The sequence below is a fragment of the Thalassophryne amazonica genome, chromosome 17 (assembly GCF_902500255.1).
Source record: "Thalassophryne amazonica chromosome 17, fThaAma1.1, whole genome shotgun sequence".
Taxonomy (NCBI): Eukaryota; Metazoa; Chordata; class Actinopteri; order Batrachoidiformes; family Batrachoididae; genus Thalassophryne; species Thalassophryne amazonica.
This window is the reverse complement of record NC_047119.1, coordinates 34,537,442-34,562,060: the sequence shown is the minus strand read 5'-3', so window position 1 is coordinate 34,562,060 and position 24,619 is coordinate 34,537,442. Positions and strand designations below refer to the sequence as shown.

The following is a 24,619-nucleotide window of genomic DNA, read 5'->3' as shown; positions in this document are numbered from 1 at the left end:
ATCATTTCCACATAAATTCAGCATTACTTCATAATAAATTACAGAAAGTCCTAAAAATCACCTGAGATTAATGACACCCAGCACGTCTGAGTCTGACAAGCTACAGCCAAACCAATCAAAGGGAATAATGTGGTTATTAACCAACAGATGACAAAGTAAAGCCTCTTAAATCATGCGCGAACCATGATGCAACCACCTCCCTGAAGAAGACAACGGCGTCTGGGCAGAGGTTCCTTCAGGTAAGAAACCTCTGCCCAGACGCTGCTGTCTTCTTCATTTCAGCAGACTTCCATGTGTGAAGGAGGGCTGTCAATCAAATCTCACTCTTCAGAAACAACCAATCACAGCACAGCTGGTGCTGACTGTGGTTCCCTCCCCCATAGTGCCAAAAGTACTGAGCCAGAGAGCAGAAATCCACTTTGCGCCAGCAGATATCAGAGGGCTGGTCACATAGTCCTCGCTCGCAGTACTGTGTTCCTCGCTCAGGGAGCAGTTTCCTCTGAAGTGCGCACATGCACAGAGATAATTTGCGCAGTCGCAGTTAATATCTCCATGTGTGAAATAAGATAATACAGAGAAAAACCAAATGATCCGCACAGCCACAGCACTCCCAGACAAAAAAAAAATGTTATTGACCAAAAAATAAGTGTAACGTTTCGGCGGATGCCCTTCGTCGCCCTGTTTTTTTGGTCAATACAATTTTTTTTTGTCTGGCAGCCGTGGCTGTGCGGATCATTTGGTTTTTCTCTGTGATATTGTTTTTGGTCCTGCACGCCTTTTTATGTGCGTGTCTCCATTGCACTGAAATAAGATAATACGCCAGAATGCGTGTTTTATCGCATGAGTGCGTTTGGCACTAATCTGATGCCATAGTTAGGCTGTAGTCCATGCGAATACTCTCAGGACAAATAGGTTGATCACTGGATCACACCATTGAGCAGCCGCTCTGCTCTGTGTCAGCCTGATCCCGTCAGATCTCAGAAGCTAAGCAGAACGGGACCTGGTTAGTACTTGGATGGGAGACCTCTTTGGAACACCAGCAGCTGTGTGTGTTTCTCCAGGTAACACTGGAGTTGCGTCAGGAAGGGCATCCGACGTAAAACTTTGTGCCAAATATAATGCGGATCTGGTTGTATCTGCTGAAGCGACCACGAACACAAAACAGGAGCAGCCAAATGGACAACAACTGAATCACACATTATTATACCATCATAATGTAATTTCACTAAACACATGGACAGAGACTGATATAAACTCAGCTGCACAGATGACGCACGCCTCCACCCCTTTCCCTCCTTTGTGTTTCTGTCCCCACCCCCTCTCCCCCATCCTCGCTCCCACTCTCACCACTCCCTTCCCCCTCCGGGAGGCAGCGCAGCTTTAGCTGCAGAAGTTCCCCCCCCCCAGCTTGGCTGCACGGCCACATGCTGCTGCAGCCCTTCCACACTCACATTGCCTCAATTTGTATGACGGACTGTTTCAAAGTTTAGCGTACATAAACAATCAAATGTATATGTGCGGTTGTTTTAATTCTGATGTGTGCCATTAATACGTTCAGCTAGTAATAATTGTGGATTAATTGGTGTATTTTTGTCTGAGGTAAGTGGGTGTGAAATGAATTGCCCTTTTAGGGATCAACAAAGTTGTCTGAATCTGAAACTAAACTGCCTGTTATTGCCAAACAGTTTGTAACTGAAATTGATCAGTCCCCCACACCAGTCTTTTAATGACTTGCTGGACTCTGCTATCAACAGTATGTCTGTATGTGGTGAGAATGTTACATTTTATGAAAGATTCCCTCACCTAATAGGTGGTGCATGCATATCTTTCTGAACTCAATCTATGTGGTCAAGAAACAATTGGGAGGAACGTACGCGTCATAGAACTCACTGGACAGACGGCTCTAGTGAGGCTGATACCTTTGCGCAACAACAAAGGTCCAAAATCTTTGGACAGCTGGTGTTTATTGTCTTATTTCAGGGCCCTAACCAAGGCCAAGGTGATGCCCACATGTCCCCTGTCTACAGCAGATAGATAGCTAGTATTTGGAGATTGGAGCGAAGAGTTGCTTTAATGGCTGCCAGCAGGGATCCACAGCACATGCTGCTGCACCCAAAAAGATGGCTCTTTGGATGAACTCAAATTATGTGCAGAGTTTCCATCTAATAAATATATGTAGCCCCAACTCAAATAAAACACATCCATGCAAGATAATGTAATTACATTTAGTTTGGACTACATATATTTAAGGGTGGAATCCAGTCCAATGAGTCAGTTTTTTGAGTGTATCACTCAAACAAATACCTCTTTGGATGAACTCAATTCAGTTATGTTCAGGATTTCCATATAATAAATATATGTAGTCCCAACTAAACTAAATTAAATTATCTTGCATCGATGCACTTTATTTGAGTCATGGCTACATATATTTATTAGATGGAAATCCTGCTCATAATTGAATTGAGTTCATCCATTGTATGTTATTTGAGTGTGGACCGATTCTCTTCTGTCTGTTATTGAGATTTTTCCAGACCGTTTCCCAATAAATCCAGAAATGTTGCTGACTGTGAGTCCCCCAATGCATCAGAAACACATTCTACTGTAGCCCCAAGTGAGGCATCAGCAGTAGCTAAAGCAAAACTAAACATACACTTTAAGTATAAAACACTGGAAGCCACATGTTAACAGAAGATATGGTGTATTTATATACAATGCAACACTTCCATTTAGACCATCCCACAGAAAACCTACACAAGGCACATGAAAAATAATCAAATCCCAGTCGAGTATATACAAATGCACGCATATCAGACAAGCAGATATGACCTTTTGCATACACACAAACAAGTAACAACATTTTATAATCAAAGTGAGTCAGCCGTAAACCCTGAGCTATAAACACAAAGCTGGACACTGTGACTACATGACATTTCTTTCCCGATCTGCCGATCTGCTTTTCTGCAGTTCTCTCTTGGCTCAACTTTAACTGTGACCTCCTGCAGTATTTGTTTTAGATTTAGGACTGCTTTTTTTTGGGGGGGGGGGGGGGGGGGGGGGGGAGACATACAGACTGAGATGCATGATGGCTTAATGTAAGAAGGAACTATAGTAACAGTCGGACATTAGTAAAACATTCGAATATTATAGCATGTATTAGCCAATGCTTACAGTTGAAGGCAGGGGATTGTTTGGTCTGAAACACAAAATTCCATCACACTCAATTACTTTTATGGATCAGAGCCTAAAGATTGAAAGGATTATGATGTGTCCTTTATTTGTTGTGTTTGCTCTGTATTGTAATTCATTTGGAAATACAAACTTCCCCATTGGCTTGGATTGTAGGCCCTTGATGTTGAATATATGCTTTGTGAAAATACTGCACACCTTTGCCAAGGTTCAACAGTCTCATAGTATCTGTCCTAACTGATATGAAGTGCAGTTTCACCAAAGTACAAGCAACATAGAAATCAATGAGCGATATTAGAAAAACACAAAGCTTAAAAGCTAATCAACTATCCCATGGCCCAGGACTGTCCTCTCCAATACATTTCATTGAAATACCTTGATGTCATTTTGAGAATCACATATGTAATCAGTGACATTCATGTCTCTAGAAGCTCATCCTATGAGACTGAGGAAATCTGAGAAGACCTGAGTCATGACGATGCTGAGCTGATCTCTTTGCAGGAAAATGAAGGTCTAAGTCTTCAAAGTCCCCATGTTTTTCTGTCTGTCTGTAAGGCTGTGAGACTTCGATGCCCACTGGCTACCTAGGGGCAACAACGAGATGTCTTTTGTCCTAGGTTTCTCTAGAGAATCCTTGGATTGCGCTGGAATAAATGCCAAATGAGTGGGTGTGTGGTGGGAACTCAGATGAGGCATGCACACATATTTGCACACAACTGGACAACGGAACACTCATGTATCACTTGGCTGTGGAGGATAGATGGCTACAGGACATAGAGTGATTCTGTACTGTTGGGGATGCAACCACGTGTGGTAGCTGGACAGGCTTCCAGAGCTTAATTCATTTCAATTTATTTATACAGCACCAAATCATTGCATAGGTCACCCCAAGATGCTTCATAACAGTAAGGTCTAACCTTAAACTTCCATCACACATTGCTGGAATCATGCAGAGTAGCGTCAGACTTATGAATTGGCGCACATCCAAAAGGTGTCGGATTTCAGTTCCAAAACGTTCTGACAGCCATCTGCGGAAGTCCACACAGTTGGTCAAAATCGGCCCTGAGTGTGAGGCACATGTTCAAAACTCTCCGCGTGCTGTCGAGATGGAACACCTATCCGACAGCGATTCATGTGTAATCTGACGACCATCTGACTGCAATTTACATATTCTGACAGCAACAAAACAGCATCTGAAACTACCTGATCATGGTTGATTGAGCTCTGAGATCGATTGGTCACGGCAAAGCCTGCTGACATACTGTGCCACGTTTCTCCACCTCCACTGGACCCCAGCCAGGGAGGGCGAAGGAAATGTTGTTATACATGTAATAACATGTATGTGGCACTGTGCATGCGTGAGAAGCTCGGTGCAGCGCCGTAACGCAGCTGAATGGGATGTCACCGCTGTAAAGCACATATTATTATACATACACCTTCTAACTCTGTAGCAGGTATGATGTGGAAATGTTTGCATAGCACATGACGACATAAATAAACATGTAACTCACCTCCGGTACCCGCATTCCACAGCGTAGCAGACAGCTGGTCAAGTCCCTTTCACCCGGCTGCGCTGTGTGCTGGCAACGTCGATCAAATGACAAAAACATAATTCACCTCTGGCATAAATAAATCCCATGTGATGTGCCATCCCACAACGATAATCCAGCTGCAGTTGTGTTAAGATGCGTATCAAGTAAAATGACAACAAAAAAAGAGTTTAAAAAAAAAGAGAAAAGAGGTGGTCCACTGGCTGCATCTAAAAGTTACGCACGTGGGAAGTTGGCGCACTGCCAGCACAAATCAGCAGCAGTTAGGAGTCCAGCCTGATGATTAAAATTTAGCAATGCAAATATATACTGATCAAACACCTAAAGGGATTTTTCCACCAGTCTAACAGCAGGCGATCACTCACAGCTGTCAGCCTGTTTGTGTGCTCTCTGGATGGACAGCTCCAGTGCACGTGCGCACGTGAAGTGGCTGCTACAGCATTTATGAACACATACACGCAGCTGAGCGAACATTTCGGCCACACACTCACACACTGCTTTGATCACCTGTTCTCCACACGCAGGCACACGCGGCTCGTTCAGCCATTGTGAACACATGCGCACAGCTGAGTGGACACACACTCAGATTGCCTGTTCTATGTGCGTACAAGTGCACACTCCGTCATGTGAGACACCACTGGTGAGAGGTCAGTTTAGTACTGGGAATGTGAGGACGAGCGGGAGATTTGACTGTGTGGGTGAGTGAAAGCTCCAATGTCGGCGCCGTCTGCAGCAGTCTGTGTCATGTTTGGGCTGCATCCTGCAGGTGTGCACGAGGCAGTCCGGATGCGTTCGGACCACGGCTGGCCACGCCTCTTTTCCTCCCGACTGCGTCGTATTATGGCAGTATTGCCTATGTCGGAATGGTTCCTCCACATTCTTGCGATATGTGACAGGGCTTTACAAACACCCTGAGCAAGCATATTGCAACAGTGTTAAGGAAAATGTTTCCAAGGCATATTTTGATTATAGGAATAAACCTCAAACAGACCAGATTCACAAGGGAGACCATCTGCTTTCACCATATAAACCACCAATCCACCCCCACTTCTCAGTTAGGTGAAAAGTGGGTGTCCCCTTGGACTTTTCCAGCTGCTGGGAACCTCAACAGTAAAGCACCTGCCTGCTGGATCATCTCTAGAGAAGCGTGCCACATGGGCAAGATCTCATAGTTGACATTCCCTCATTATATAAGGGATACTACTCATCTGAATCCCTTTAAACAACCCTTCCTTTGTGGAAGAGAACACACAAAAAAAAACAGCTGAAGATGAATCAACGTAAAAGCAAACAAAGACAGCCTTAGATATGATCACGACTCTTAAATTCCCTGTCCGTACCGATGATGATGATGATGATGCACCTTCTTGGGTAATCTTCCAGCCCATGCTAGTAGTTAACCTTATACTCCATATGCTAGAAGGTAATCAAAAACACCCACACAAGCAGCGTGCTCACCGTCTTGGCCTGGTGATGAGCTGGCATGAAGTTCAGCTTATGTGCCGGCTGAAATCAGAGGGATAACATTTCAAAATGCACCGCCAATTCTGCTTACAAACAAAGATGACAAATCTCTATAAAAAGACACACAAACACATGTACAAGCAAAGGCATCATATTCCAGGTGTGTGGAAATTTGGAATAATCCCCTAATCTAATATGATTACAGAATGGAAAAAAAATATTTGGCACCAAATAGACAGAGTGGATATACCTTTTAATTAGAATTTATTGATAATCTTAATATAATGACAAATAGGTAAGTGCTTTTTTAAATCTGGAAACATTAAAGCATAAACATGAGACAGTGAAGTTGTATGACAAAGAGCTCATCTCCCATTTCACTCTTCATGCAGTTGTTTCAAAAGATTGGACTTTATACAGTATCGTCTATTATCTTTTGGCTCCATCAGCCCTTAACTGATCAGTTCTATGAGGAAATACAGTATAATACAATATTCCTTGTTTGTGAAGTGAGACCTAAACATGATCCTAAACCACATTATCTAAGAGTCACGTGTACCTTGTTCCTAGCTTTTGCAGACTTTTTGATTTTGGCCTAACTTGACTGGAGCATCAGGAGGGATGACACATGTTCACTGTCAAATCAATTCAGATCTCTGCTTTCAGCTGCCACTAGTTTGGCAACTTCTTAGTTTTTTTTTTTTTGTAATTACATCAGCCATTCTCAAGTCAAGTGCAATCAAGTCATCTCATCACTGATCTTCAAACGCTTATCCAGGATCAGGTCATGGGGGCACAGCTCCAGTAGGGGACCCTGAACTTCCCTTTCCCAGGTCACATTAACCACGGCTGACTGGAGGATCCCGAGGTGTTCTCAGGCCAGTGTGGAGATATAATCTCCACCTAGTCCTGGGCTTTGCCCGGGGTCTCTCCAGGTGGTGTGCCTGGAACACCTACCTGGCACGCAGAAGGCATCCTTACCAGATACCCGAACCACTTCAGCTGGTTCCCCTCAACACAAAGAAGAAGCGGCTCTACTACGGGCTCCTCATGAATGACTGAGCTTCTCACCTTATCTCTAAGGGAGACACCAGCCATCCCCCTGAGGAAACCCTATTCAGCCACTTGTACTAGGGGTGTCGAAAAAAAAAATTGATTCACGTCCGAATCGCGATTCTTATTTATTACGATTCTGAATCGATCCAAAATGTCCAAGAATCGATTTTTAAAAAGCATTTTTTTAAACATTTTCTTGCTTACTCGCTGCGTGTACTGTTTGTCAGGCAACAGCTTCCGTACTACAGCGTCCCCGTGAGGGGGGTGGTCCGCCGTGCTTCAAACACTCGTGAGCTGCATAGTTCAGTGGCTGCAGCTTAGCATGGCGGACGAAGAACTAATTCAGCCAGCACCGTCTTTGCTGAAGGCAAATGTTTGGGCGCATTTTGGATTTTATTATTTGCTGCGTAAGAAGGAGCTTGACATGACTTATGCAGTGTGCAAAATCTGCAAAATGAAAGTCAAGTACTTCGGAAACACCTCAAATCCGCAAGCCCACATGCTACGCTATCACCTGGAGCTAAAAGAGTGGAGCAGCGGTCTTGCTGACTACTGACCATCGCGTCGCTAAACTGCCAGCCAACTTCGAACGAGCAAAGCAGATAAGTAAATTTACATCTAGAATCACTTGATTAACCTTGTAAAGCTGCATTTTTTTTTAAACATAAACATTTTTTAAGTACTATAACCATTTCTCAGAGCTCTTTGAATCGAAAATCGATTCTGAATGGAATCGTCACCCCAAGAATCGGAATCGAATTGAATCATGAGTTGTTGTAAGATTCACATCCCTAACTTGTACCCCTGATCTTTTGATCATGACCCAACCCTCATGATTGCTGTCATGCAGTGTGTGGAGTTCCTGATTAGCCTCAATTTTAGGGGTAAGAGAGTTTTTTATTTACTCAGATAGTCAGGTTACTCAGCTGTTAAAGGGCCACTCTACTCATCAGCTTTGGTGTGGGAGTGTGCCCAGATGCTGAACACACTGAGTAACATTGATAATGTAGTTGTACTGTGGGTATCTGCTCATACGGGCATTCCAGGTAACGAGAGAGTAAACCAGCTCACAAAGTAGGGGAGCTCAACTAAATTTGTGGGTCCAGAACCCATTGTAGGGGTGTCAACTGCTGTGCAGAAGACCGCCCTCCAGAACTGGATCAGGAAGCAGCACCATAAGTGATGGCAGCGCCTGAGTGACTGCAGGCAGGCAAGACAGCTTGAGGATGGACAAAACCTTAAGGTTTCCAGGGAGCTAGTTGGCCTGCCTAGTAGTATAATACGTACAGTGGTTGGGACTCTCACAGGTCACAACGTATTGAACAGACATAGAATGGTAATGAGACTCCAACAGGTCAGTACATATACAGCGTGTGGGGAGCAACCTGAGACGTCACTCCACTTTTTGGACCAGTGTCCAGCATGGGGTAGACTGAGGCAGAGGTTTTTGTGTTCCTTTATTTTGGAACTTGACCAGATTAGGAAAACTAAAGTTAAGAAACCTGGTGTCCTTTATATTAAGTCTACCAAAACATTTAACTAAGAAGGTTCATTTTGGGAGAGCAATGGGCCATTTTGTGGCCTTCGCTCTGATGGGCTGACAGCTCATCCCCTCTTCCCTAAATCTAACCTAACCTTCTCTTCTCCAGTTCTAGGCCCCTTTGTTCCACTACTGGGGGCAGCGTTTAGCTAAACATGGCGGAGTTTGTTGTGGTGGCAGATGATGACTTAAGGAGCTAATTAATGGTGCTATTTCTTCTAACACACAAAAAAAAATCCACCATGCTGCAAGCCATCTGGAGGCACATGAAGAGCTGTTAGGATGAAGAGGATGAAGTTAGGATGACTGCATACTGACGCTTTTTTGAAAACTAGTTTAGAACATTTTTTGTTCGGCTTGTTGAGATTACATTTCTTGGACTGTAGTTCTGTCTTTGACATGTTGGTTATTTTGGCTGAACGTCCGCATTGCTCATACTTTGAATTCTTAACATGCCCTTTTTTATGACTGGAGCAGCGAATTCTGTTTTCTTTTATTATAGTGAGCCAATAAATGTTTATTTTGACATTTGCTCTGAAATATAGTGGCTGTATGCCAGTGTTAAAGAAAAAAAGTCTAAATTTTACAATTATTTATTTAACTGGTTAGCAGATATAACTGGTTGTAGGTGGTTTTCTGCCCTTATCCTTATGTAAGGTTGAAAAACGCCACTGGCGGTTCCCAGTGAGCACAAAATGTAATTTTAATCCACTTTTAAACCAGCAAACATGTCGTTACATTATCAACATGTCACAAAATGCAAATGAATGAATTAATTTATTGTGCCCGAAAGGGTGTAGGCAGAAGCAAAAGCTTATAAGCAAACATTTAAGCAAAAAATAAAAAATGTATATGTATGTATATAAAATATGCATATACCCATGATAAAAAATACAAAGTATAAATTAATCACTGAACTAAAATTTCAAAACACAACCATGCAAACAACAGTACACCATGCACAAACCCAAAAACAGAACAAAACTGATAAACCTAATTCATAATGCTAAACAAGTAATGAAATAATTTTTATAGAGCCTTTTAAAGCCAAGCAAGTTAACAAATGACTTAATGTTATCAGGACACTCCAAATGTTTGTTTTGTCCAAAAGTTTTGTTCATCAAATGATCGTTCAGATGAAACTTTAAACAGAGGTGACACGGATTATTGTGTGAAGTTTCACCTAATTAAATTTCGCTGGGTGGTGAAATCTAGGGGTGTTGGCCAAGTGGTTAGTGTGCTTGGTTTGAGTGCATAAGGTTCCCGGTTCAAATGTCACTCCTACCCTGGAGTTTGTGCTTTTGCTCAGTAGCTGTAGGATGGTAGTTTGGAACACCGTAACAAAGAGGCCTATAAGGTGAATGAGCACTTTATGACAATGACACACTCGGTAAGTACTTTTACTATTGTCCTTCACAAAACAAACCAGAAATGAGCACTGTTGCTTTTTTGTATGCCGGTCGTGGTGTGAATGAGGCTTTAGATCTGCTAAGCTAAACCAGATTTGTCTGCAGTACGTGCAGAAGCTGGCAAAATGTGTTCATATTTATTTATTTATTTCACCAGGAGGTGATTCTTTGAAAATTGCTGGACATCAAAAGAATAGAACATCCGTGGGCTCCACCAAAGAGAAAATTAAAAACTGTTGAAGACAGAGTATGTCTTCCAACCATTTTCTGAACCCATGTGTTGCAGTTCAGGGTCGTGAGGTGCTGGAGCCTATCCCAGTGATACAGAGGATGCACATTGATTTTTATGTGTGGTGAGTATACACTCAAAATTAATAAGCTTTACTTTTCAATTGGAAAAAAAAAAAAAAAAAAAAACAACTGAATATGTCCTCTTAATTAAAATCAATTGTTTGTCCTAAATTGATGCTTTTATTGAACTAAATATATTGAAAAAGACTATTTCTCAACAATATTTTGTGAAATGTTTCCCTGATTGCCATCATAATCATTTTATAACCAGCACTATAAATTACCCTAATTATGGTATAATCAAGGAAATCTTTATTTATGAAGTACAATGTCTCAATTTGTGTGTAGGTGTACACATACACATTTAAAATTTGTCACAATTTGTGTATATGTGTACACATACACATTTAAAATTTGTCACAATTTGTGTATTTGTGTACACATACACATTTAAAATTCAACACCACTGTGCATCACTTTTTCTACATTTTGTTATGTGACAGCCCTATTCCAAAATAGTGTAAACTCATTTTTCTCCCAAGATTCTAGTCCCAACACCCCATAATGACAACATGAAAAAAGATTTTTGAAATTTTTGTTTTATTAATAGTAAAAGACTAAGAAATCACATGTACATAAGTATTTACAGTCTTTGCCATGAAGCTCAAAATTGAGCTCAGGTGTATCCTGTTTCCACTGATCATCCTTGAGATGTTTCTACAGTTTAATTGGAGTTCACCTGGGGTAAATTCAGTTGATTGGACATGATTTGTAAAGGCATACACCTGTCTACATACAAGGTCCCACAGCTGACAGTGCATGTCAGAGCACAAAAAAGTCAAAGGAAATGTCTGTAGACCTCAGAGACAGGATTGTCTGGAGGCACAAATCTGGGGAAGGGCACAGAAACATTTCTGCTGCTTTGAATGTCCCAATGAGCACAGTGGCCTCCATCATCTGTAAATGGAAGAGGTTGAGATCTACCAGGACTTCCTAGAGCTGGCCACCTGTCTAAACTGAGTGATCTGGAGAGAAGGGCCTTAGCCATGGAGGTGACCAAGAACCCGATGGTCACTCCGTCAGAGCTCCAGCATTCCTCTGTGGAGAGAGGAGAACCTTCCAGAAGGAAAACCATCTCTGCAACAATCCATCAATCAGGCCTGTATGGCAGAGTGGCCAGACGGAAGCCACTGCTTAGTAAAAGACACATGGCAGCCCACCTGGAGTTTGCCAAAAGGCACCTGAAGGACTCTCAGACCATGAATAACAAAATTCTTTGGTCTGATGAGACAAAGATTGAAGTCTTTAGCCTGAATGCGAGGCATCATGTTTGGAGGAAATGAGGCACCATCCTTACAGTGAAGCATGGTGGTGGCAGCATCATGCTGTGGGGATGTTTTTCATTGGCAGGAACTGGGAGACTAGTCAGGATTGAGGGAAAGATGAATGCAGAAATGTACAGAGACATCCTGGATGAAAATCTGCTCCAGAGCGCTCTTGACCTCAGACTGGGGTGACAGTTCAGCTTTCAGCAGGACAATGACCCTAAGCACACAGCTAAGATATCAAAGGAGTGGCTTCAGGACAACTCTCTGCATGTCCTCGAGTGGCCAAGCCAGAGCCCAGAACTAAATCCCATTTTCACATCTCTGGAGAGATCTGAAGATGGCTGTGCACCGACGTTGCCCATCCAACCTGATGGAGCTTGAGAGGTCCTGCAAGGAGGAATTGGCAAAACTTCCCAAACATAGGTGCAGTAAGATTGTGACATCATTTTCAAGAAGATTTGAGGCTGTAATTGCTGCCAAAGGTTGAGCAAAGGGTTTGCATACGTATGTATGATGGCCTAGTGGTTAAAGCGTTGGGCTTGAGACCAGAGGATCCTTGGTTCAAATTCCAGCCTGACCGGAAAATCACTAAGGGCCCTTTGGCAAAGTCCTTAATCCTCTAGTTGTTCCCGATGTGTAGTGGGTGCCTTGCATGGCAGCAGCCTGACATCAGGGTGAATGTGAGGCATTGATGTGTAAAGCGGTTTGAGCGTCTGATGCAGATAGAAAAACACTATAAATGCAGTCCATTTATAAATCGGATGTTATAAGGTTAGTATGGTAAAGTAATCTTTAACAGGGCAACTGTGGCCCAATGGACCAATTCGTGGCTCTGGTTTCTGTGAGATTAAGCAGATGAAAGGCTATGACTCCCCTGGGTGGGATGCTAATCCATCACAGGTTTCTCCTTGTTGAGACTGGCACCTATTTATGGCTAGGTGAACTGGGACAAAGCAGAGGAATTGTCTCATCCAAGAGCACAAACAGGGTAAACATACCTAGAATTAAACTCTAGTCTATGCCATGGAACCACCTCCTCTGGCTACATCTGAAGGGCATCTGTTTCTGGCACTATTGATCAAACCAAACACTGGGATTTGATGAGTTTTTGATACCATGGCAACTCATTTCAAATAAAGCCTTCTTTGGAAGTTATTCAATTTTTATGAAGAAGTGGAGCAGTGTAACTTTCTTGCAGCACGTCTGTAATATTTATAGCCAGTTTGCAGGGGATAAGAAAATTCAGTAAACATGGCTTAACACATGCTGTCACACCTCAAAAATAAATAGACAATCAGGCACAATGGAATGAATTAATCTCTAAAGTCACTTTCTCTAGCTTTACGTTATCTGCTTTAAATTTCTTATTGGGGGGATATTGGCTCTCTGTGCAATGGTGTGCGTTCCATGCAGTGCTGGTCCATGTGCGAAAGCAGGTGCTCTGTCCATTTCTCATACCAACACTACACAAATGTTTTGTATCTCCTTGATTTGTATCCAGTTTTTTACTCTGCATGCAGAGTGCAGTAGAGAACAGGTGGTTCAAAGATGCACAATGATGGAACACAGAGGTGAAGTGCTGACATGAACATGATAATATGATTTCAATGACTAGCTGTAATATGTGCGAAGAGATTGACAAAGAAATTGTACATCAATAAATCTCGTGTGAATGTCAAATCTTTGGTGTTGACGCAGTGACTATCTTCCAAATGAGAGCTCTTGGCAAACTTTTGTTGTACCTGCATGAATTCTATTGCACCTGCATTAGTGGTAAATGTAAACCAGGTTGAGATTCTAAGCAGTTTGGGACACAAAAACTACTAAGCTGTTGCTTAGGGCCCATTCACACATAGTGTGAATATGTAGAACTCCAGGGCGACTCATGGCGAAACAGCTCGTATGATTGTACCAAAAACATTGCGCCAACGGGCAGGCGTGCACGATGCCGGTGCGATGGTTCATGCGTGTGGGAACACACTGCCAACAGCGGCACATCATGCAGAAAAAATAAATAAAAAAATTTAAAAATTCATGCTGCCACGGTTTTGTGCACGCGGGAACACAGCTTTTTATTTCAGCACCGCGCAGCTGCTGAAAATAAATATTACATGCCACTCACAGAATTCGAACCAGCACCTTCCAAAAGCTCTGATTGCCAGTCAGAATCTTTACCACTGAGCTACAATCGCAGTCCTGTGAAAGTTGTGGGAATCTGCCTGATATGAGGAAGGAGATGGACATATTTAAAATGAAATAAACCCACACAGCACATAGAAACACTGCATTTATCAAGCGGGCAATACAGATATGATCCGTCTGCTGCTCTGTAGATGATCCATGGTCACAGACATACACTCATGATGGGGCCGTTAAATAACCCTGGTTAAATAAAAAGAAAAAACACCACAGGATTCATTCCCAAACACTCTGATTACCAGATGGACATTCAGATGGGAGATGGGAGAGATGGGAGATGGGAGGAGAAACGGCCCGTTTCTCCTCCCATCACAAAAGTGATATATGTTTTTATGTATTTCTACACAAGCTGTGACGTCCAGGACCTGAGATGTCTTAACAGCTGTGGACAGCCAGCAGACCAAGATGTCACTCTGTGATCAGATGAGAGATGCCTCGCCTGCGGGGTGCATGAACCACAAGCACAGATGTGTTTTTTTTGGGGGGGGGGCGCACAAAACACATGCACATATGTGTTGTAGGGGGAGCCGACACTCTGGCACACCATACGTACACTTGGCAATTTCACAGTCGTGGGGCACTTAGACAAATTTCACATCCAGCTCGACAGTGATTGTCTGCTGACTGTTGTGTTAATAGTGCGAATGGCCACACATTTTCTTATCGTCATGCAAGCGGTGTTAGATGTTCATGCGTGTCAGCTGGAATTTGGCTGACACCTTCTGCGATAGGGTTCGATGGGCTCACACAGCACACACTCTGTCTTTCAGCGCTGGTATGCGCAAATAGTTGTAGCAACAGGTGTAGGAGGCGTTGGAGGCAGCTACAAAATTACGTTTTGCACACGATTCCTGCTTCATTCGCACTTACTGTGCAAATGGAACAAATTTGCACTATGTGTGAAGGGGCCCAAATAGTATTAGTACCTGAGATGAACATCAGAAAAGTTCTTCTCCACAGGATACTGATGTATCTACTCACACTGGATTAATATAAACTGAGGTGAGTTTTATGGACCATTTTACAGAAGGTAAAAGGTGCTGGAATTGTTGATGAGATGGGAGCACGTAAATGTATAAATGGCTGAAATGACAGATTTGGACTGCACCTAAATAAACTAACAACACTGAGAAACCCTAGTAACATTTACTTAACCCATTCTACCCATGTAAAAGTAGTATAGGGCTTAATCCACATTGAGTGGCCTGATGGAGATTTTATATGGACAGAATAAGATCATATGTGAGACTAATGTTTGGATAATGAGGCAATGCGCATGTCGTTACAGATTACCTTGGGGAAGGGGGGGGGGGGGTCTACATCATTCATTCAGGGTCACCTTAACTGATTTAACCAGGTAAATTGAAGAAAAAAAAATGCTTGATCTACTAAATCACAGAAGGTCACGAAAGATGTAACAAAACTGTATGACAACATATATGTATCTGTGAAGAGAAATTATATGTATCACATAACAGACTTGGCAGACCACAACCTAGCCAGGTCCACATAGAGCTTACTACATGTGACATCAATATGCACAAAGCAGAACAGATAGAGTAACAATAATATAAATATCCATGACACAACTGCTATTTCTTTCAAATACCATGCATGTTAGTTTTGGATAAAATGCATTAGTGCTACATGCATGCCCATTACTTTTCTTTTCTTTTTTTTTTTTTTTTAAGAGGAATGGGTTTTATTCTGTTTTTATTCTGAGATATGACTCTGGAAAACATTCACAAAAATCAATCAGCCAAGAAAGACCAATTTTTAGTGTTTTGGCTTTGTCTTTGGTAACAAGCCGCAGTGGACTTGGTGACCACCGACCTAGGCTCATTTCAAGCTACCCCTGACTTGCTTTCTTTTGCTTTCATGGCCAATCTCATTCAGTCATTCGTCTCTCTCAGTAACTACACCTAACATCCTTCAACCATGTCCCTCACTCTTTTTTTCTTTGCTAATATATTATCATTTTGACAGGTTGAGGTCATTAAATTAGCCCTAAAGCTGCATCTAATGGCCCACTAACGCCATGAGGACTGCTGCATGACCCCTGCCTGTGGCACAGGCATAATTGCCTGCATGGACTATCAAATACATACTCTTTTGTTATTATGTCATGTTGTTTTGAATTCTTGTTTCCTGTTCTTTCACCTTTGTAAAGGTTTGTAAAAACCTTGTAACTGTTAGAATGGCCTAAGCAGTGGGGGCACCCCTTTGAGTCTGGTCTGTTTGAGGTTTCTTCCTCAATATCATCAGAGGGAGTTTTTCCTTACCACTGTCGCCTGTGTGCTTGCTCTAGGGGTTGGTAAGGTTAGATCTTCCTTGCGTGAAGCGCCTTGAGGCAGCTTTGTTGTGATTTGGCACTATATAGATGAATAAATTGAAATTATTTATTGAATCTTAACCATAATGTTGGCCACAGATTTCACATAAAGCCAGTTACTCCCATTTCCCTGTACCCAACTCAAAGCAACACAGAGATGGCATCGCAAAGTGGGACAATTTTCTGCCACTGAATGAGATGGCATGAAAATTCTTGACAGAACAGTAGTGGCGTAGCAACCTCAGTATAGACCCCAGTGCAAGATATATTGACAGGCCCTATGCGCATGTTACTAGTTATCAGGTGTACTTGCACAATCATTTGCATGCACGCGCCTACCAGACTATAGGGTCTATATAGATTTTTACCAACAGTGTGTTGGATTTTACAATCAAATAAATGACTTGGTTATTGTCTTAGAATTTTTTTAAGAGGACAAGAATCTAGACAACATACCTCATCATCGCATCAGACAGCAGGGGAGGAGCTGTCTAATTCATGGCGGTGCTGAAATTATTATAAAACCATTTTTCCTTGCAAAATCAAGAGTGCACCCCCACATGATAAACCTTAAGGCAAGAAGAGATAAAACGAACGCTTTAGCATGACAAGAAAGAAGAGAGATCTTATGCTTTTTTTTTTTTTTTACACTTTAAAGATATTCCAGTCAAACATTCTTGTCAGCCAATGAGTAAACCCGTCGTAAACTGTGCATAAAGTGTGTGCGGCTGCACACCAGTGCGCAAAGACTAATTTGCATTAATTTCTTTCACTATTTGTGAACATTGCACAACCTATGCGAAAACACTGCGTGTCATTGCATGTCATTGTGCACAGGGCATCTGAACTTGAAATTGAGATTATGACGAGATGTTGCATCTATAATAACCATAATTTTACAGATACATTATTTGACTCATAAGAAGGAATGAAAATGCAACTGTTTTACCAATCCATTACTATATATGTATATATATAAACTGACACACAGCAGTGATCAAACAGGGAAGTGGCATGGCACCCCACCAGTCAGATTATTATAAGATTTATTATAATATAACCCAAGTTCCCTGAAAATTATTTGTCTCAGTGAAAAAGCATCTTGCGAGCATTCCGCTGGGCATATTCATCTCTAACATCCCCAATGTCCAACTCCCTGGCTCTTGAGTTTTCAAATGAGAGGATAGCTAAGCCACTCAGCCACTCCTGCCCCATAGAGCTCCTCAGGTGTCTTGACCTTTTTTAACTTGGAAAACGATCTCTCAGCTGATGCCACTGTCACCAGCAACATCAGAAACAAGAGGAGCGGCCTGGGCCTGGATTCGTCAATGGGCTGCTGGCACTGGCCACTCGCCATACTGGAAAATCCTAAACTGTCTCATTTAGTCATCTTTACTCTCTTCTCTTTCTTTTCTGTCCTTTCTGTTATTACTGCTGGATTTATGCTTGTAGGAAGACATTTTTCCATAAGGTCTTTGGTGCTAGGAGTTGTCATAAATCTAGCTATGTCATTGGTTTACATGGGGGCAGTGTATAGTTTATCCAGCATTCATCACTGTATAGCATCTTACGTAATACCCAAACAAACATTACATTATTCTTTTAACTGAGTATTCTTTATTGTAAATTTATTCATTTAAAAACACACCATTTGGAATATTGCGCTTAACTATTTCCCCAAATGGAAAACATGACAGAGATAGGTTTGCTTCAAGGTTACATGGTAATGAATCAGCTGGGTAACTTTTATGCACGCTGTGCACAGTGTGTGTCACTATGATAATGTAATTAGTTCAGACAAATTCATGGGCCCCTCTAGGTCCGGGGCCCCGGTGCGATGGCATGTGCTGCACGGTCTATCCCTGCACCACTGCAGAACAGCATCAAGTAACATGCCCTTAAACAGGGAGTGGGCAAATATGTAAAATAAAGGGTCAAGAGTCTGCAGGGATGTACTGCATGGCGTCACCTCAGCAGATGATTTTACTCATGAGATAAACTAAAGGAACTAGTCATCCCTAACAGTGACTACGTTTACATGCAGCCAATAACCCTTTCATAACCGGAATATGAGCAATAATATTGCTCATATTCATTGCGCACGGCCATGTAAACACCCGCAAAACCCTGAATATGCTCATATTCCGGTTTTTAAAAACCCGAATAAAACCCCTGGGTTACTCCTTTTCTAACCCGAATATCAGGTCATATAAACGCGCATCGGGATATCCCCAAGAAAGGAACATTATTTTGTGTTCTGCACATGTCCTATCCGCAAGGAATCTTGGTCTTTGAGTACAGCAACTACTTGTATGCGGCGCACGCAGTCCACCGGACACCACAGAAACAGAGATGAACAGCGCATTGTGTTCTGCGTCCTTATCAGGCGGCACCGGTTGGCATATCACCGCGATTGCTCTGCCTTTGATGCGCTTACCGTCTGCGGGCTCAGTAAACTCACACCGCCCCCCTCTCTTCTGTGCGTAGCTGCGCCAAATCTGGCAATAGGTCCAGAGACGACGTTCGCTGTTTTGATGCAGAGGCAGCCTGCAGGAGAGAAATGAGAAAATATTAATGCCTGTTTGAGAAAAGTGTGTAGTGAGGGGTTTTACACGAAGCAGGATTTGCACAAACGCCAGACCAAATCAAGCACCAGTGGACGATGTGCGTCGCTGTTTAGATGGGGATATTCCAAATGATACCAATGACCATGTATACAGGAGTAACTCTGTCTGCTAAAGCATGTAAACGGTTATTCCTAATGATTCAGAAACCAGAACCCGAATATTAACGGCATGTAACGTAGTCAATATAAGATTGTGTGTACACTGATTTTATTCACTTTTATCAGGACACACAGTCACACATAAAAAGCAGCAGCTACTTTCTTTCAAAATATAAAGGTAATCTGGTTGAAATCAGCACCATAGACAGTTTTATCAATATTGATATAATCTCAAACTAAACACCAGCGCTGGAATGGAAAGTTTCCCCCTCCAGCCTCCTTCTCTCACATCACTTCTTCCATTCCACTCATCAAAATGAAAGTCAGGCACACGAGCCACATCTTTGGAAAACATGAAAATATAAAGAGAACATGTTTGGTTTTTCATATTCAGTTTTCATTTATGATTGTTGTTAGACCAGAAATAGAAATCTTTGAGGGGAAAAAAAAACATTTAAGGACCACTAAATGCCAAATTTTAATTTTCAGTTGTGATTCTCTCACATTTATACGTCACCTCTTTGTCTCCATGTAGTTTTAACCCCTGAACTCCTGGTTGTGTCTCTGTTTCCATTATTACCCTTTCTTTGGCAGTTCACCACCCCTTGTCCCTTTACTCTCATTTCTTTACTCCTCGATTTCCATCTTCAAAGCTTTCTTTGTCACCATCACTCTCACAAACCCATGTGCTCTACTGAATCGCTGTTGTGCATCCATTAGTCAGTGTGATCCTCATGTCAACAGTTCCTCTCAAATATTTACAATAGTCCCTGGAGGGGAGACATACAGCTAGGGGTGGGGTGATGCAGCCTTTGTTAATACAATCACGCCAAAGTAACTCAATACCACTCAAACATACACACAAGAGTAAAGGCAAAGATGTATACAAACACCATGCTTGTACCATTGGGAACCACGTCGTTTGCAAACATGTTTAGTGCCACTGGTGCTGATACGTACTTATCTCCAGATTCTGTGGCATGAAATGGATGAGACTGTACAACTCCTCTTCAGTGGGACACCAGTCCAATGCAGATTACTTGACCAGCTGATGATAGTCAGCATTTACAGCTGGGTGGACTGGAGCCATGCCGATGAAGTGTCTTGTCAGAGGACAAACAGAGGTAATGTAACCGTGGATCAAACTCTTGATGAGGGACCCAGTATTAAATGGGTCCCCGTGCCGCATTATTTGAGACCACAGCAGCTCATCTGAGCTTGACTCTCTACACCCAAAGTGATCAAAGGGAATAATGCAATTATTAACCATTATCAGACAAAGTAAAACCTCTTAAATCATTCTAAAGTCAGTTTTAAGCAGAAAATGAGGAGATAATCAGTCTGCCGTGGAAATGATTGTTGTACAAAAGCTTCAGATATCTGTCACTGAGATAGATGATGACTGGAGTGCAGTTTGAAGCAGAAATGAGGTGATAATCAGTGAATCGCTGCTGAGCTCTGAAATGACGCATGCGCAGTGAAGGCAGGGTGGAGCGATTATTAGGAGGGACCGTTCGATCTGCGATACCAGTGCTAAATTATTAAAGACCAGAATGCTGATAATGTCTGTCACTAAATGGTGCTGTTTCAGTACTGGAGAACATTAGGAAATAAATTTAGAGCACTCTCTCTCTCACATTTGGAGCCTTGTGTCCTTGTGTGTAGATATGATAGCAGGTCTTACTGTCACACGTCACATCTTGTCTCTCTGTCTTGCACTTGCTGTTAGCTTGTGCTTGTGCGCATGGTGTGTGTGTGGTTGCACCACTCATGCAGAGTGCCGCTGAACCAGCTGGCCCGGCTCACTGTCTGTCTCAGCCTGGAAGCATGTATGTGTGTGTGTGTGTGTGTGTGTGTGTGTGTGTGTGTGTGTGTGTGTGGTGTGTGTGGTGTCAGTGGCGGCTCCAGGGATTTTTTAGTGCAGGTTCTATGGGGGACCTTGTCATTTTATGAGTGTGCTATGGGCTCGTGTGTCACGACTGCTCTCTGCTACATCTCTGCCACATTCCCAGGTGTGCGTACACATAGCCACAGTCTAATCTGCGACAGTTACTAATGGCATACAGAATGACCAAAATCACACACACAAACCTAGGCTACTGTTCAGTACAAATATTCACAGGCAGGCAGAGAGAAAATCTGTCACCTACCATTGATGTCTTCATCACAGCACAATGTGCCTGTTGTTGTGGTTAAGAGCAAAAGCATCAATGGTTTGGTTGCTGTCCAGAGGCTGTGTTCTCTGAGGGGTAATTGCCAGGAGTAACACCGGGTCACTGGTTTGTCTGTGCTTGCTACTGTTCCTCAGGTAGTTCTTTAGGTGACACAGACTTCACTTCTTTCTAATTCCACTCATGGATATTTGGGCAGCAAAAACTGAACCATTTCAGCAACTTGAAACTACACTCACTGCAGTACGACATCATCATTGATGCTGGAAAAACTCGTCCATGTTTTTGTCTCCTGTAGTAGTCATGCTTTTGACTACTGTAACTCCCTGCTCTTTGGGATCTGTTGTGGGCTGGGGTGTTTGGCTGGCTTGGTTTTTTGTTTTCTGTTTCTCCCACCAGGTGGTATGCATTCAGGACTGAGTGGCTAGCATTAGGACCTCACCCTGAACACCTGAGGCTTGTTTTCATGTGCAGGTCATCAGGACTCACAGCTGTGGTGTATTCTGTCTTGATCAGAGATTGCTGCATTTAAACCTTGAATGCACAGTGTGTGATTGCCAGAGACTCGACTTTGTGAGAAGACGTGTGAGATCGACGTCAGGAGAACAATCTCACCATCACGGACGCAGAGCCCGCTCCAGGTTTGACGTCACAGTCTGTGAAGGAGGATTGGGTGAGGTCTCACGCTCTTCAGCACACTTCCTGAGGTAATTTGGTTTTGGTGACTTTTATGAAGTAATGACAGTGGATTTGGTGTCCCTCACACCTTGTTGTATCGAGCTGTCACGTTCTGCTGCAGTGGAGATTTGAACAGAGTTGTTCCGTGCCTGCAGGGTGAGAAGCTGATGTATAGATTTAAGCCAGGAAGTGTTTGCTGATTGCGTGCACCTTTGAGTTGTGTCTCTCTGTGTGGAGTTGGACTCACCTCCATGTTTTCTTTCTTCACAGACTTGGTTTGTCACGGAAACCTGGGGGTGTTGGCGGGGTCCCTGGGTCCGAACTGCTGTGGCTCCGGACCGTTTGCACTGTTGAGAGCGCGCGGTGTTTCCACCTCACCAGACCGCGGACTGTTTAGTTGTTTAGCACTTCACTCACTGTTATGTTTATTAAATTCTGTTACCTTTTGAACCGTGCTCTGCTTATTTATGCTGGGTCCTTTCAAACGCTGGGTCGGTGCTCCGACCGCGTCCGACACATAACAGGATCTCTGGAAAAAAACCTTCAAAGGCTTCAATACATTTGAAACAGTGCAGCTAGAATTCTGATGAGAGTACGTAACAGGAGCACATTACACCTATACTCTATAACCTTCACTGGCTCCCCAACACCTACAGAATCCATTTTAAGATTGCTCTCATCACCCACCAATACATCCATGGCAATGCCCCCACATACCAGAAAGATCTCCTCACTCCTCACACATTATATTATTTTACACAGGTAGACATAAACTGCAAGCATGCAAGCTATCTCTGCGTGTGCACTCAGATGGAACTGCTCCCCGAGTGAGGAAGAAAGTGCTGTGAGCGAGGAGTACTATGTGACTAGCGCCTCCGCCTTCTCAAAGTTGATTTCTGCTCGTGTGAAGTGGATTTCTGCTCTCTCGTGCAAAATGTTTGACACTATGGAGGAGGGTTTTGGTGCTATGAGGGAGGGAACCAAGGTCGGTACTGGCTCTGCTGTGATTGATCATTTCTGAAGAGCGAGATTTGATTGACAGCCCTCCTCTCAGACACAGAGGTCTGCTGAAATGAAGAAGACAGTGGCAGTTTCTTACTTGAAGGAAGCTCTGCCCAGATACTGAAGAAGAAGAAGAGGTTCTTATTTAATGTGGGTAGCCAATGAAAGCCCTGAGCTTATTCCCAGAAGGGCCCACGGCACGTGTTTCTCACTCCTCCCTGGTACTCCTGTTGAACATGCCAGTTGGGAGCTTGGCTGCAATCGGGAAGCGAATCACGGTCTGATTGACCCCTCATCTGATTGGTCCCCCTGCCTTCACTGCACATGCATCATTTCTGAGCATCAGGAGCGCTTAACCGATTATCATCTTGTTTCTGCTTAAAACTTCACTCCAGTCATCATCTAGCTCGGTGACAGATATCTGAAGCTTTTGTACAACAATCATTTCCACATAAATTCAGCATTACTTCATAATAAATTACAGAAAGTCCTAAAAATCACCTGAGATTAATGACACCCAGCACGTCTGAGTCTGACAAGCTACAGCCAAACCAATCAAAGGGAATAATGTGGTTATTAACCAACAGATGACAAAGTAAAGCCTCTTAAATCATGCGCGAACCATGATGCAACCACCTCCCTGAAGAAGACAACGGCGTCTGGGCAGAGGTTCCTTCAGGTAAGAAACCTCTGCCCAGACGCTGCTGTCTTCTTCATTTCAGCAGACTTCCATGTGTGAAGGAGGGCTGTCAATCAAATCTCACTCTTCAGAAACAACCAATCACAGCACAGCTGGTGCTGACTGTGGTTCCCTCCCCAATAGTGCCAAAAGTACTGAGCCAGAGAGCAGAAATCCCCTTTGCGCCAGCAGATATCAGAGGGCTGGTCACATAGTCCTCGCTCGCAGTACTGTGTTCCTCGCTCAGGGAGCAGTTTCCTCTGAAGTGCGCACATGCACAGAGATAATTTGCGCAGTCGCAGTTAATATCTCCATGTGTGAATAAGATAATACAGAGAAAAACCAAATGATCCGCACAGCCACAGCACTCCCAGACAAAAAAAAATGTTATTGACCAAAAATAAGTGTAACGTTTCGGCGGATGCCCTTCGTCGCCCTGTTTTTTGGTCAATACAATTTTTTTTTGTCTGGCAGCCGTGGCTGTGCGGATCCTTTGTTTTTCTCTGTGATATTGTTTTTGGTCCTGCACGCCTTTTTATGTGCGTGTCTCCATTGCACTGAAATAAGATAATACGCCAGAATGCGTGTTTATCGCATGAGTGCGTTTGGCACTAATCTGATGCCATAGTTAGGCTGTAGTCCATGCGAATACTCTCAGGACAAATAGGTTGATCACTGGATCACACCATTGAGCAGCCGCTCTGCTCTGTGTCAGCCTGATTCCCGTCAGATCTCAGAAGCTAAGCAGAACGGGACCTGGTTAGTACTTGGATGGGAGACCTCTTTGGAACACCAGCAGCTGTGTGTGTTTCTCCAGGTAACACTGGAGTTGCGTCAGGAAGGGGCATCCGACTAAAACTTGTGCCAAATATCAATGCGGATCTGGTTGTATCTGCTGAAGCGACCACGAACACAAAACAGGAGCCGCCAAATGGACAACAACTGAATCACACATTATTATACCATCATAATGTAATTTCACTAAACACATGGACAGAGACTGATATAA

At 43.0% G+C, this 24,619-nt stretch overlaps 1 protein-coding gene across 1 annotated transcript in view; it reads right to left on the bottom strand.

The window, feature by feature from the left end:
- Positions 1–313: 313 nt before the first annotated feature.
- Positions 314–24,619, bottom strand: part of LOC117530093 (NAD(P) transhydrogenase, mitochondrial) — a 68,422-nt gene continuing 44,116 nt past the window's right edge. The window contains 1 exon segment of the mRNA XM_034193028.1: positions 314–499. Within this exon segment, the coding sequence (XP_034048919.1) occupies positions 314–499 (186 nt within the window).